Raw genomic sequence first — 14,644 nt, forward strand, 5'->3', positions numbered from 1 at the left:
CGGTCAGCGCAACTTGAACATCTTGTGTGATGATGGATGACAGTGGCGTTAACCATATCACGCACGAGTAGGTGATGCTTGGTTCAAAGTTACCACATATCCACCAACCAGTTCTCCCCAATATCATGCACTCCAATAGATTCCTGTAACGCTCGGTGAAAGTGGACAAGAAAATGCGTTCCACCACTGCAAGTCAGTTCGTCTTTCCATTCAACCCGCAAACTTTCTGAAGGATGTTGCGTGAACGAATGGTCATCGAAGTCCCGCGTGGTTTCTCTGCTCCGACCACGAGACAACGCAACATATGCATTAAAAGGCGACAATGAAAATGAACTCGTTTTGCCGAAGAGTCAACCAAGACGTGATCGATTGTTTGGCCTTGAGATTTGAAGTCGGTAAATGCATATGCTGGTACCGGGGGGGGACTGCCGTCGTGTCACCCGCGTTGTAGGCTTAGCTCCGATACTGAACTTGTACTCGACAGGGACAGCTGTAATCTGCCTAGCCGACACGCTTGCATTAGTGAGAGATTTGGTGGAGGTTGCAGTAAAAATGCCAAGCGGTCTGATTTAACCGCAGCTGGCACGTCAAAGTCAAACTGGGTCCAGGGAACGAGGTAGAGACTTGGATTTGAATGTAATCGTTACTCCAATGCTTGATAAACAGCATATAGGGTCATCGATAGCTGCATGATCATGAGTAAACGACCTGAGAGACTTTGAGAAAATGTCAAAACAGCGGATGTGACTTCAATGGGAAAAATCACGTAATCACATAATGACCCGGAGGCTGAGCGCAGTTTCTTGGGGTATACAATGTATGGTTCTTTCCCAATTTGATGCGGGCAAATTTGACCGTCTTTGAAATTGGTTATTGGTTTCCACTTCCCTAGCGTGGTTAATTGCTAATCCAGATAAGTACCATGACAGTGTACAGCCCGCAGCCATCGGCACGTGCCGACTGCCATGGGGTTCGATATACATAGGAGTCTCTGGGACTACAACATAGGTAAGTCATCTCTTCATTCTCAACTGCCACCATCTCAGTATGTCTCATTTTAACGAGGTTGGTGGTGGACTAGCAGTCCAGTTTATTATCACCATAAACCTACAGTCAGTGAACTAATCTGTATGATCCAGGATTCATATCGTCTTCCGGAGGGCATAAAGCGGATTGCATATGATGCTGATACCCAGCAGTACACTTTCCGCGACCGCTCCGGTCAACTTTACCAGAATCCCTCAGGAGAGACGTATGGTGTTCTGAAACCTGTGTCAGCACCGTCCGCTCCTCGTCGCAGTGTGACCATAACAGGTGAGCTCGTAACTCCCGTCGCGACCCCCAATTGCTTACATTACTCCGTACGTAGAACGCAGAGACCCTGCCCTCATTCGTGCTCGCTCTGTCAAGCGCCCCGCAAAGACCTTCGATGACTTCCTTCCCCGAGAATACATCACCAGCGCGGAGGATTCCAATTCTACACCCGGCTCTCCCAGCGAAGATATCCCGCGGGTGAACAGGAATCGTACGCTACCAAAGGTCCCAAGAATTGCGAAGGTTATGCGGGCAATGTCACCTCGCGAGTCGGAAGATGATGATAAACACTACTTACTCGACGATTGCCCTGCCAGTCCCACCTCATACGCGACTCACGATGATGATGAGAAAGGGTTGAGTCGCTCAAATTCTAACGCGCCGTCTTTTTTGTCATTGCCTATGATCGACACACATATTAATTTGTCCAGTATGAATCAAACCTTTGTATGATTGTAATTTGTCGGAATCATTGTATCATATTTGTAGCACCACTGGACCATTTTTGGATAGGGACTGGTAAAAAATCAAGTTCGTTTGACCTGGTGCTGACGTATCTGTCCCGCTCAGCATGTAGCACACAGATTAAAGTGATCAAGAGTCGATTATATCGATGGAGGTCTGTGTCCGCAGCAAGTCCGCAGTACATGTTACACGACCCCAGAACAAAATAAACACAAACAAAACACAACAAACGAACGACGAACAAACAAACTGGCCCACGATCGACCAAGACTACACCAAATTGACTGAAGCCCGTTCTCTCTCCTTGTTCCTTGACAGCAAGATGGAGAGTGGCCTGAGTGGTCCCTGTACAGGTGCGAGCTTTGGATCAGCTTTAATCTCTGTCACACGACCACGCGAGAGCACCCGCGACCCCTTCTCCACAGCAGCTCTTGCAATGCGTTTGGGAAATGTGGCGCAAACGTCCCTGTGCGATTGGGTGATAGTTGGACCATCGGACGCGTTCTCCTTGATAACGGCTACAGGCGGTGGCGAAACAAGGGGTTTCCCATCAGGGGAGCTCGAAAAGGAACGCTAGAAGAGAATCGTTGAGCATATGCATGCACGATAAGGCTGCTACGCACATGTGGCTCTGACTCTGCATTTTCTCCGATAGCATTGCTCTTCCGTATACCCTGGGTCCATGTGAAGCGAGGCGGTCCTTCATCCCGTGAGTTCGACGTAACTTGAGAGTGGCTGACAGACTATCGAACGCACCTTTCGGCTTCTTCTCAAAAAAATCATCTGGGAAGTTCTGCACCTTCTCCGCGTTCTGCTTTGCGTTCCAAGAATTCCGGATCCGGCGGTAGAGGAGGTAACCAACGATGTATGTGATGCACAGAGCGAGCAGAATGAGCGCTGCGAATGGGAAAGTGCGCTTCTGTGACTCGTCCACGGAGGATGTGGCAGTTGCGGTGGGGGAAGTGGTGGTGCTCGAAGGGGCCATGGTAGTGCGTCAGGTGAAGATCAGATTGACGCGTTGGCAGTTAAGGATACCTCACTTGAATACTGATGGTGGAGTGTAAGGAAGAGGGTAAATATGTGGGTGATGTGTCAATAAGTATGGCCTTGGACTGGAGGCTGACACGAATTGGACCTAAATCGGTCATAGGTATACTTCGAGCCCTGTACACAAGATTTATGTCGGCATACAATTTTGTACAACGTGATCAAATATCTAGTACGGCTGTACGTGTTAGGTTGTTCAATCTCGTGCTCGAAAAGATAGGCCTGATACAAGTACTGGATTCCTGCGTGCTCGGTCATGTAGGGAATTGTATTCCCCTCAGGCTGGTGACGGAAAACCCTTATTACATCGCTACCTTAGAACGCCACCCCCTTGGTACTGCATATATAAACTCCCATTCGGTTCATACTGTAGTAACAGAGTAGTGGTGTACATATTTCCCTTTTTCGAAACTCACTTCAGTGCTATCTCATACTTCGAACTTGCACAATGTAGTGCACTTACAGTCATTTCGACGTCGATAGAACGAAGGTATGAACTTCAAGCGTTGATGGAATATAAATTCGGCGGGCGCTACATCAAGTATCATAGGACACAACTAGTATAAGGCTATAACTGTCACATCCTGTATTAGGTTAATTAGATACTGGAAACTAGCACCAGCTAGTACCGTATCATAATTTATGATGAGGTAGAGGGTTCATTACTTATCACTAGCAGCTCACCGTGGCTTTGCCATTCAATTGAATATAACAACTCAAACAGCTGAACTTACATAAGCAAGTAAGCATGTTAGATAGAATTCAGGACAAACACAGGCAGCCAGTTGAAAGTGAGTATGCGGGACAAATACTAGTACTGGGCGCTGTGCCCTGTATTTGTTCGCACACATCAAAACATGTAGACAGGGTCTCTGATCAAGATACTTATATGTAGATCGAGAATAGGGAAATCTCGTTTTCCTGCCCGATCGTTCGCCAATCCCAATTATCAAAAGCATCGGAGTCAAGACTAAATCAGACGGGGGAATAATTGGATTTTCGTTTGCACGCGGTTCTTAAATGCTACCGGGTGCACTCATTATTTCAACATGCTGCATCGGCGTCGCCGTCCTGCGTGCGGAGGCTGAAGCTTAGCTTGACGACCGCCAATGCTCATTTTCGAAGCTTCAACTTGTTACATACGGCCAGTATTGCTCTCAAGAGATGGGGAGAACTGCCCTGTCGACGACGGTCGTGTTCAAGTGTAGCTGCTGCTGCTGCTGCGCCACGCGTGTTACATGCGTCTATGTACGTCATGATCTCGAGCTCTGCCATGCTTCTTAGCACCTCTGCCTCACTCTGCTACTCCACACCACCGACCTGCCCCGCGCTACTTCAGACCAGATCTGCCCAAGCCTGCCAGAACGTTTCGCTACAACTTGACTACGACGTACAATGCAGTTCGCTACCCTAGCGTATGTTACATTGGCAACTGCCGCAACGCAACCAATCACTTCCAGCAACATCGAGAAAAGCGCACGCTCCATCTTCGTTGTCCTATTCGAACAGCTTATGGAGATGTTCCCGCCACCCGGGGAGGCTCCCGGTCACGACAACCGTACAATCATGATCAAGGCGGCCCTTGACCGCATAGAGGAAGGTTTTTTACAGGTCATCACTAAGCTCGGAGTCAACGAAGAACTATTGAAAAGTCACACTAGTTCTCTCAAGTTCATTGTTCAACATGTTGCCGTAACCATAGGCATGTCACGAGCATCTGACCGTTCCGGAACATTGACGACTAATATTATATGATACAGGAGACCTTGTTGAACAGCATCCCGACATCGCCAATGCCCTCTTGCTCATTACTATTGCAGTGTTGTTACCCTTATTGTTACCTGAGATGGGTGTATTACTTGAGGGATTGCTTCTTCGCCCACTTCTCCGCATGATTGGATTCGGACCGCAAGGACCAATCATAGGTACGTTTTTGTATATTGTCGCGATGCTGAGCAGTTCATCATTATGACGTTTTTAGGTGGAATTGCTGCGTGGTTGCAACGTTGGATATTTGGTGCCACCATCCCAAGGGGTAGCTGGTTTGCGGTGCTCCAGCACCTAGCCATGATTGGTACAAAGCTTTAAGTGTCCTTGAAGTTGTTCGAGACTCAGCAGTCGTTTGTTTCATGCCATCGAAAACCTTTGCGAGGTTCCGTTTTACGTTTGTACTTTAGAGACGATTTTTTGATACCTCAAGTGTATTCCAGATTTCACGTTGTAAATCAATGTGTTGTAACTGAGTCAAGGCTGTCGTTCCTTAACTGTTACGCCAAAAGGCAGTGATACTGAAAGCTTGTGTTTCAGTATCGTGGACAGTATTTATGTAGATGATGGGAACTCTAGTAAGCCACCGTGCTTAGTACATGTGCTTGCCTGTGAGCATGACGTCTTCGTGAAATTAAGCCTAGTGCTGACTGCTCGGAACCCAGTCAAGCAGTCGATAGCCTAAGGCTTCCTTCTTCTTTGGAAGCCTGGGCTGGCTTGGGAGCTGGTCAACCATCGTCTGTACTAGTAAGTCTTAGTACCAGTGTGGTGCGGTTCTCTACTCTAGCATTTATTGCATTGGCACTACGACCTGTTGAAGAAAGTACTTGTTCCTACGGCAATGGAAGTTTAGTAGATGCGGCTACCGAGGGAGGTATGTAAAACTCTTGTCTTTTATGACGACGGAGTTTGTCTAGTAAAAAAATATTGAATGCTTGTGTAAAGCCCTGCCTGTACACAAGTTTTATGTCCGCATACAATTTTGTACAACGTGATTGAATATCTAGTAAGTACGGCCGTACGTGTTAGGTTTTCTAACCTCGTGCTCAAAAACATAGGCCTGATACTAAGTACTGGATTCCTGCATTATCAATTATTTCGATGTCGATAGAACAGAAGGTATGAATTTCAAGCGTCGATGAAATATAAATTCGGAGGGCGTCACATCAAGTATGTAGTCAGGACATAACTAGTATGAGGCTATGGCTGTCATATCCTGTATTAGGTCAACTAGATACTGGAGACTAGCACTAGCTAGTACCGGACCATGAGGTAGAGGGTTCACTACTTATAATAGAGTAATATCTAAGTAGGAAGTGGGTTGTCCTGCAAACCCTGATAAATCAAAATGAGTGGCACATCTACTACTATGCAGATGAAGGGAGGGGCGCTGGTGGTGGGTAAAGGCTATCGGACATATTGGCAGCTGCTTCGTAAAGGTCGAGACTCGCACCCCCCAACTGCGAGGGTGTGAGAGCGTTAAAGGTCGGACATAACTGATCCCATGCGGCTGGAAAGCAGTTCAGCCATAGAAATTCAGTTTCTTCACAGATAACATACGTGGCGCTGTTTGCATATTTGCGATGGTTTCTGAGGGGCTTTCAGCCATTACAACAGCAAAACCACTGGATGTAAATAAAGGATTAGCAAATTCTCTCGCGAGGACTTTCGCACACATACACGTCGAGATGCCAGTCAATGTGACTATGGGTTCAGAGTCAGTGTCCTTATTGACAGCTCGATAGAGACGATGGCATACCAATGCAAGAACCAGGGGCCAGAATTGTCGGTCACCCATCGTATCACCATTTGTTGCCCTAGACTGCCAGCGCTTACGACATCGCGACGAACAGGGTTCACGTAATTGAAGCTGCTGTTGCCCGCGCTCTGTACGACGCTGAAGGAATGCTAATGCTCGCATCAGTACCAGCCAGACCATGCCATCGAAGTCAGGGAGAACTTACCCCATGCATATGGACGGGATGCTAGTACAATGTATGTCAGATAAGTAAGCGGCGAAACGATGGAATATACGCACGGGTCCACCCACACCAGTGGTCGACAATGTCAATTCTACCACTTTGTTGGCCTCGAGAATGATGACGCTGTCATTTGGCAGCAGCTGAGTAGCATCTTGAGCTCCACTGAGAATTTGGAGTAGGACAGGAACGGTGGGCGCTGCGAATGAGACGTTGTTGACGTAGAAGATTCCGTTGTCGATGGAAACTGCGAGGTTGAGGTTGATATCAGCCGCCCCATATTCTGGAATGCCAGGAGCAGCGGGATCGATCAGAGCATGCAAATTAGTCTCCACCAATGGGTTCGTGGATGTAGTATTGACCGTAGTCGGCTCGACCTGCGGGGCGCCTTGGTAGCGTAGGATAGCAGAGTTTGTTCCTCCAACAAAGGATGCATTGGCTGTATCAGGAAGGCTGCGTACCCAGTAGTTGTCTGTCGGTTGATCGGCGACCAAAACCACAGAGTAACGTTGACCCGCAAAAATCTGGAGCTGATCCACCTCGAGGGGTTCGGTCGCCTGTCCATCCGCTTCGATGACGGTCATGTTATGACCATCGATGGAGAACAGGAAGTTGGGATCGCACGACATTGAAATCAGGCGCATGCGATACCGCTTTCCCTGCTCGACATTGATCACAGCTAGATCAGACGCGGGTCCGCCAGCATAGCGACCAAGTCCATTGATGAGCGTGGAGTCGGCGACATTGCCTATGATATAGCGCAAGACGGTGGCCTCTGCATGATACCTAGCGATGCTACTTTAGTCGGGCAGATCACCAGCGTTCATAAAACTCACCAGTCGGAAAGCGTGATCACGGTGCTCTCTGACAACGCATGATGGTCAGAGGATTACTATAAACAATTTCTCGCTCACCATCGTCGACGTCGTACATGTATCCCAAAGGGTCGTCGGGATCATAAATAACCAGCGCTCCCCTGAGACCATCGCACTGTTCCACAGGTCAGTCTCTGATGCATACGCAAGGTTGGAGTGATACTTACATATTGAACAGAATAATGACTGTGATACCAGAAAGTGCCTGTCTGGTTCTGGGCCGAGAAAGTGTGCAAATAAGATTGGTTCTGCGCAACGGGGCATTGCGTGACGGTGCTCGTTCCGTCGGCATAGCTCGTCCCATTCTGGTAGATGCCGTGCCAATGCTGTGGCAAACAAGGTTAAAAAGTTAATTGACATCAATGTTGACGATTTGGCGCTGCTTACGACGCTGGTAACCGTGAACATGGAGGTATCTGTGAGCTGGTTGGCCACCAAAATGGAAAAGTTTTCTCCCTATTATGCGGTCAGCGCTAGTGTGCGACGAGGTGGTTGACAGACGGTCACCTTCTGCGCTGAAATCAAGGGTCCAGGGAATTCGCCATTAACAAGAGTCGCTCTGTTAAAAATTAGGAGCGAGTTTCGAAATCATGACAACAGACTGACGAGCGTGAGTAGCCATCGGGAGCGATGTCATTATTGCCTATGGTAAGTGTGGTTTGGGGGCCGAGCGCACTGCGCTGAGATAATGGGTAGGATTGTGAACGAGATATTATAGCCGCGGCATTAATGGATGAAATAAAAGAAGCAATTAGAATTGGAGTAAACATCATGATAGAAAGTGTTCTCGCCAGGAGAGTAGTAGAATGGAGAAAATGAAGATGATGAAGATGATGAGAGGACACATCTCTCTTCGCAGCTTTTATCCTGCAGCGGCAGATAGCCTTGAGTGAGTGTTTTCTCTAGCGATGATTACCGGCGTGTGATCACGCGGAAAATAGTTGCTCAATGACTGCATCGCCCCGCGCATCTGAATATCAGCAGCGTACCCAAGAGTGAGCAGCTGTCGGCTGATGCGTCAAAGAATTCTGGCGTGCCACGAAAACATGACTCAGACATAACATGAGATAGCTCAGGCGGCCAGAACAGCTAACTGACCCATAGCAGTGCTCGTGCCAGGTTGTGAGAACAATCTGATACGATTCTTCAAGCACAGGAAAGAGGATGCAGCGTACCGCGCGAGAGAATCGGACTAGAGTGTTTAGAAGGAATGATCACACACTGTAAGATAGCTGAGAGCTGACCTATTCATGTGCCTTAAGGCAGATATCGATGGCCCATCTGTGTTAAGCATTGGGTTGAAAAAATGGAACCGGCGAATTTGCGGATGTTTTACTCCGGTATCTAACCGATACTGTCACTATGATGCAGACGGAAAAAGTGAGCGGTGTATCTTGTCAGCGCGCGGGACCAGGCAGTGATCGGGGAGGATACCGGAATAGAGCTTGCCATATTATGGATGGCCTTGGGTAACATCGATGCTAAAGTCAGACTTAGTGCCGATACTATTGCAAGATTGCACACACTGGCATTGGTAGACTAAATTGTATGGGTCAGATTAGCTCGTAATCGAAAAACCGATGCGTGTCTTGACATACACCTGAGGAAAAAACATGGTCGGGATGACAATTCTGGTCTTGTAAGGGAAAGTCACACCCTCACGAAGTGGGACATCGAGTCGATGTTATGCCTTCCATTGCAAGAGGGATTAGCAACGTCATTGTACTGTGCTATGTCATTTGAAGCAAATAGGGCATTGCGACAGTATTCAGAGCGGAGACTCTTCGTCGAGGATTCAATATTGAAGACCCATGCAATGTCTCCAAATGGGAATGCCTTTGCATAAAAATGGACTCAAGACGGGAAGTCGGCATGCAAAGCATCGCCAACAACTTCAATAAGTGCCTGTCGGGTCGGTTAAAGAGGCGTAACAACATAGGATTGGAGCCTAGTTGCCGGGGTAGGCGCCCATCGGGGCCATGGCGGCGGCCGACTACGCACTAAACGCTCGGGCGGATATTTCTTGCGACGCGATCGGAATGGCTGAGACCTGAGGCATGAGGGTTGTGCCAGGTCGGCTGCAGTGACCACAAAGGATTCGTCAGCAATAAGAATCTGCTCACGGCTGCCAGGTTATGGCAGTGACGCTGACTGCAGAATGAATCGCACGACCGCAGATATGCAGACAGTTGAGTTATTGTTAATTCTGGAAGTCGCCTGAAATAACCATAACTGAGGAAATGAGCAATGGCTCTTGGCCCACGCTGTTGGCCACTTTGGTGTTTGCCACATGCCAGTACTTGCTGAGATGGCGATGCTGTGGCAGCAGAACTGAAAACCACTAGTCACCGCTGGGAACGTTCAAATGGAGCCATGATGCATGTGTGGCGCGTCGTGGGAGAAGCAATTAATGCAAAAAACCCCGCACATAACCCAGACTAACCAACACTCTTTGTTTGAAGCCGATAACTTAGCGTTTGAAGCCTCTAACGGTGACGTCGTGCTTATCAGCACCAGCATATACATACTTCTTGTCCTCTCCGTCTACATTTCTCACAATGGCGACGAACTAGAAACAAAAACAAGCCAACTCTACGTTTTCAGTTCCTGGATACCTCGATCGATTACATGCCTAGCATGAGAGTCGGACATGGGCTACTCCACGCGCAGCCACGCAGTGGATACTATGACACGTCGAATCGCGTAGACACGCATCGGTATCTGCGCTCTCCGTAGCTGCGCAAATGACGCGTATACATGTTCGTGTAAGTCTTTCGACGCATTCAGTACTAGCCAGCATTCCGTGGTTTTCAATATAATTGCCTATGTTTTGATTTCTCACCGCTTCCGATGGAATATATATAATGCAAAACGTGCTGAAAAAAACCAAGCGCGCTCGTCTGCCCCCAAAAAACACGCTGAAACAAGGACCTACCTCCACGGATGCTCCTGCGGCTACCGTACCCCTACCCCTGCACCTGTTGCAAGACCACACTGCCTTCCTAATATAATTCACGTCTGGAGAGATCTTACTCTCGACCTTTGGCATACTCGAATGGGACACATCGGAAAGAGCGCTGTTGTACGGCTCGTCGGATTGGAAATGCCCGGGTGACTGTGGCCCTGGTCTTCAGCGGTCTGTGGATTCTGACACCTCTGTCTCGTCCGCATAGCGAAGTCGGCCACAATAACGTGCCAATAGTGCAACCAAGGAAGCGAATCAGTTCATCAGTTCATCTTCACCTGCCCAGCATACACCAGACAACGCAACATCCTTAGACTGGAACTGGGAACGAAAGCGCACCATGTGAAACACATCCTTAACGAGGCCGAATGCTTGAAGCCGCTGTTCAAATTCATCGCTAGCACACAAGGAGATTCGAGCTAGTCTTCGGAGTCGTCGCTGCCCAAAGAAAAGAACAAGAGAAGCATGTAGACGGAATGCTCACCCACCCTAACCATTGTAACAACTATCCATTCACCTTAAGCTGGTGTCACCGTCTGCGCTCCGGCCAGGACCATTGTACAAGACCCACCATTCACAAAACACGCATATAATTAGAAAGAGAAGATACCGCATGTATTGTCTAATACAGGGTTTCGCCCCGACGGACAAAAAACAAGGATACAATAAACAAGGATACACAAAAAAACCTCTGTCTCGTTGTGAATATTATTTCATCGCTCAATACCCCACATCAACCCTTTTCACTTCTCAGAGACCGAGCGCACTGGTAATTTCTGGACCTTATACACTCCGATGATTGCGGACCCGTACCTGTCGTCTTTCGGTAGATGGTTTCTCAACAATCAAACGAGCGTTCTTTACCTCCAACTGCTGGCTTCAACGGATCAGGCTTTGGACATTTGACAAACCGGTTGCACACGCTGGGAAACTGGGTTCGTAGGTCGAAATCTTCAGATCCGTCAATAAGTATTCTGTCTTTCCTTAATTGTTTACATCGATTATGGCCTTCTTTGCAAGGTTACCAAAAATACAACAGGTCTGTTTCCTATTATTCAATTAGCATCTAGACGCCCCTCAGCTATCGTGGGAGGGACTGGAGGGTAATTGTCATAGATCGGACATAAGCGATCCCATTCATCTGTAAAGCAGTTCAGCAATAGAAGTACAGATTCTTCACGTATGACCTACATGGCACGGGACTGACATGGGCGGCAGTATCTGAGGGACTTTCCGCCATTACCACAGCAAAACCGCTAGATTCGAAGAATTAGCCATTTCGTTCACGGGAAGATTTACACACGTACGCATCAAGGTGCCAGTCAATGTGACTGTTTGTTCAGAGTTAGTAAGTACCCTTATTGACAGCTCGATAAAAATGATGTCATACCAATGCAAGAACCAGGGGCCAGAATTGTCGGTCACCCATCGGATCACCATTTGGTCCCCAATGACCCCAGCGCTGGTCACATCGCGGCGAACGGGGTTTATGTAATTGAAGCTGCTGTTGCCCGCGCTCTGTACGACGCTGAAGGAATGCTAATGCTCGCATCAGTACCAGCCAGACCATACCATCGAAGTCAGGGAGAACTTACCCCATGAAGATGTATGGGATGCTAGTACAATATATATCAGTCACGTAAATATCGAAAGAATGGAAAAGACGTACAGGTCCACCTGGAGCGCTTACTATTACCACCGTCAGCTCTACTACTTTGTTGGCCCCGAGAACGTACACACTCCCCGGTGGGAGCAGCTGAGTAGGGTCTCGGGCTCCACTAAGAATTTGGAGTAGAACAGGAACGGAGGGGGATTGGAATGGGAATGTGGCATTATTGACATAGAAGTTTGGACCGCTGATGGTAACCTCGAGGGTGAGGTTGATATCTGCCTTCCCATACTCTGGAATGCCAGGAGCACTGGGATTGATTAGAGCATGCAAGTTTGTCTCTTGCAATGGGTTCGTGGATGGAGCATTGACTGTAGTCGGGTCAGCCTTTGGGGCGCCTTTGTAGCGTAGGATAGCAGAGCCATTGAAGGTCTGAACCGAGTTAGGAATACCGCGTACCCAGTAGTTATCCACTGGTTGATTGGCTACTAGAACCACAGAGTAGCGCTGAGCCACAAAAATTTGAAGCTGATCTACTACCAGAGGTTCTGTCAGCTGTCCATCAGCTTCGATGACAGTTAATTGGTGGCCGTCGATGGAGAACTGGACGTTGTTGTCGCATGACATTTGAACCAGGCGCAAGCGATATCGCTTTCCTTGCTCGACGTTGATCACAGCGAGCTCAGACTCGGGTCCGCCAGCATAGCGACCGAGTCCATTGATGAGTATAGACTGGGCAACAGGTATCGTGCCGCGCAATTCTGGGGCCACAGTATGATACCTAGTGATCTTGATTTAATCGGACAGATTATCCATGTTCATAAAACTCACCAGTCGGCAAGCGTGATCACGGTACTTGCTGGAAATATCATGGTCAGATGGTTTATATGAACCAATTTCTCTCTCACCATCGTCGACATCGTACATGAATGCTAAAGGGTCCCAAGGATCATAGATTACCAGGGCTCCCCTAAGACCATCGCACTGTTCCATAGGTCAGTCCTATTCTGCTTATGCCAGGTTCGAGTGATACTTGCATATTGAACAGAGTAATGACTGTGATACCAGAAAGTGCCCGCCTGGTTCGGAGCGGAGAAAGAATTTAAAAATGAGTGGTTCGGTATGATGGGACATTGTGTGACGAAGGATGTCCCATCGGCATAATTCGTCCTATTCTGGTAGATACCATGCCAGTGCTGTCGTAGACAAGGTCAATTTTAACAACATTGATGATTTGACACTGCCTACGACACTGGTAACCAAGAACATCGTGTCGTTTGTGAGCTTGTTGACTACATCAATGTCAAAGTGATCTCCCTGTTATGAGGTCAGCACTGGTGCCCCACAAGGAGCTCAACAAAAGTTCACCTTCCAGGCTGCAATCAAAGGTCCAGGAAATTTGCCATCAACAAGAGTTGCTCTGTCAAAGATCAGGAGTGAGCTTTGAGTGCCGTGATAATAGACTCACGAGCGATTGAAGCCATCGGGAGCGATGAAGCTATTACCTATGGTTATTCTGGTTTTGGGGCCATGTGCAGCGGGCTGAGATAGTGGGTAGGGCTGTGAGCGAGATACTATAGATGCAGCATTAATCGATGAGATGAGAGAAACGATCAGAAAAAGAATAAACATCGCGATGATTCACGATAGGTGGTGATGCTGTTGTTCGCGAGAGTAGTGGAAGCAGAAAAATATTATAATGCTCTTGCAGCTTTTATCTTCCAGCGGTAGTGCCCCCGTTCAAAGCAGTTGGTACCTTTGGACTTATCGGCATATGGTTGCACCGCAAACGGTTTGGGCCCAATTATTGTCAGCGCCCCGGTTTCAATGGTGCACCTGGGAGTTAGCGTTTAGCAACGATCTGTCAACGCGTTCAAGAATGATGACATAGCACGAGTCTGGCATGACCCAGACACGATCTAAAATAATTCAGACGGAAAAACGGCTAACCGACTCCAGGTGTCAGTGCTAGGGTGCCATCACAGCTTGAGTCAATTCTTCATGCACAGGAAAAGAACAATGGCAATCACTCTTCCTCGAGTACGGCAGCTGCGCGATAGTATCGGACTAGCGATTGTCGGACAGAAATGATGACAAGCTATCACCTATGTGCTCATGGCAAGTCAGGACCTCGGCGATGCCACTAGGCGCTTAGGTATCTCTGCAAAGATTTTTTGAAAGGAGACGGCCGGCAGCCTTGATAATAATCACGATGACCAAAGGTTGTGCCACCATTGGACCGTGCAAGTTGGGCTGAAGATCCATCGAGGACTCGTCACCAATATTGGAGGGCCCGTCTTGGCTAGCAGGCTATGGCAGTGGCTGCAGTACCAAGAGCACAACCGCAGTTGGGCAGATAGTGGATTTATTTTGGACGGGGATTGAATTCAAGTGGTGGCAATCGTCGCGGCGAGAAGCCGCAGTCACGATATGAACCTGGATCGTGTTCAAAGTCAAGCAGGTATCCAAAAGCATCAAATCTCGATTCACACCTTGGTGGTTCGTAATTAATGCTATCTTCAAACTTTCGCTAGTATGGAGGCAAGAGATTCAGGCATAGCATCGGATGAGCTGCCATTTTAGGGTATTTTACGTGCCCAAATATCAGACCCTTTTAATTGTC

The 14,644-nt window shown here is 48.1% G+C and overlaps 5 protein-coding genes across 5 annotated transcripts; 2 read left to right on the forward strand and 3 right to left on the reverse strand.

The window, feature by feature from the left end:
• The first annotated feature begins 912 nt into the window (after positions 1-912).
• DFJ58DRAFT_756307 (uncharacterized protein) lies at positions 913-1,918 on the forward strand. The gene is made up of 3 exons (XM_041388116.1): positions 913-1,065; positions 1,140-1,314; positions 1,370-1,918. The coding sequence occupies exons 1-3, from the start codon at positions 1,048-1,050 to the stop codon at positions 1,765-1,767; spliced, it is 591 nt and encodes a 196-aa protein (XP_041250501.1). The 5' UTR covers positions 913-1,047; the 3' UTR covers positions 1,768-1,918.
• Positions 1,919-2,048: 130 nt separating this feature from the next.
• DFJ58DRAFT_740964 (uncharacterized protein) lies at positions 2,049-2,764 on the reverse strand (the record flags this gene model as incomplete). The annotated part of the gene is made up of 3 exons (XM_041387117.1): positions 2,049-2,352; positions 2,403-2,479; positions 2,536-2,764. The coding sequence occupies 3 exons, from the start codon at positions 2,762-2,764 to the stop codon at positions 2,050-2,052; spliced, it is 609 nt and encodes a 202-aa protein (XP_041250502.1).
• A 1,457-nt stretch (positions 2,765-4,221) lies between these two features.
• DFJ58DRAFT_740965 (uncharacterized protein) lies at positions 4,222-5,068 on the forward strand (the record flags this gene model as incomplete). Its single annotated transcript, XM_041387118.1, has 3 exons — positions 4,222-4,549; positions 4,587-4,751; positions 4,808-5,068. The coding sequence occupies 3 exons, from the start codon at positions 4,222-4,224 to the stop codon at positions 4,912-4,914; spliced, it is 600 nt and encodes a 199-aa protein (XP_041250503.1). The 3' UTR covers positions 4,915-5,068.
• Positions 5,069-5,960: 892 nt separating this feature from the next.
• On the reverse strand, positions 5,961-8,220 carry DFJ58DRAFT_721272 (laccase; the record flags this gene model as incomplete). Its single annotated transcript, XM_041384791.1, has 12 exons — positions 5,961-6,103; positions 6,154-6,218; positions 6,274-6,297; positions 6,353-6,501; positions 6,558-6,578; positions 6,632-7,358; positions 7,409-7,436; positions 7,487-7,562; positions 7,615-7,773; positions 7,835-7,903; positions 7,955-8,006; positions 8,054-8,220. 12 exons carry the CDS (start codon positions 8,218-8,220, stop codon positions 5,961-5,963), a joined length of 1,680 nt encoding a protein of 559 aa, XP_041250504.1.
• Positions 8,221-11,467: 3,247 nt separating this feature from the next.
• DFJ58DRAFT_649766 (laccase) lies at positions 11,468-13,653 on the reverse strand (the record flags this gene model as incomplete). The annotated part of the gene is made up of 12 exons (XM_041381543.1): positions 11,468-11,553; positions 11,604-11,668; positions 11,720-11,743; positions 11,803-11,951; positions 12,008-12,028; positions 12,082-12,802; positions 12,853-12,880; positions 12,930-13,005; positions 13,068-13,217; positions 13,270-13,338; positions 13,390-13,441; positions 13,490-13,653. 12 exons carry the CDS (start codon positions 13,651-13,653, stop codon positions 11,468-11,470), a joined length of 1,605 nt encoding a protein of 534 aa, XP_041250505.1.
• Between the last annotated feature and the right edge of the window lie 991 nt (positions 13,654-14,644).

Source organism: Suillus subalutaceus, assembly GCF_016647625.1.
Source record: "Suillus subalutaceus strain FC151 chromosome Unknown DFJ58scaffold_3, whole genome shotgun sequence".
Taxonomy (NCBI): domain Eukaryota; kingdom Fungi; phylum Basidiomycota; class Agaricomycetes; order Boletales; family Suillaceae; genus Suillus; species Suillus subalutaceus.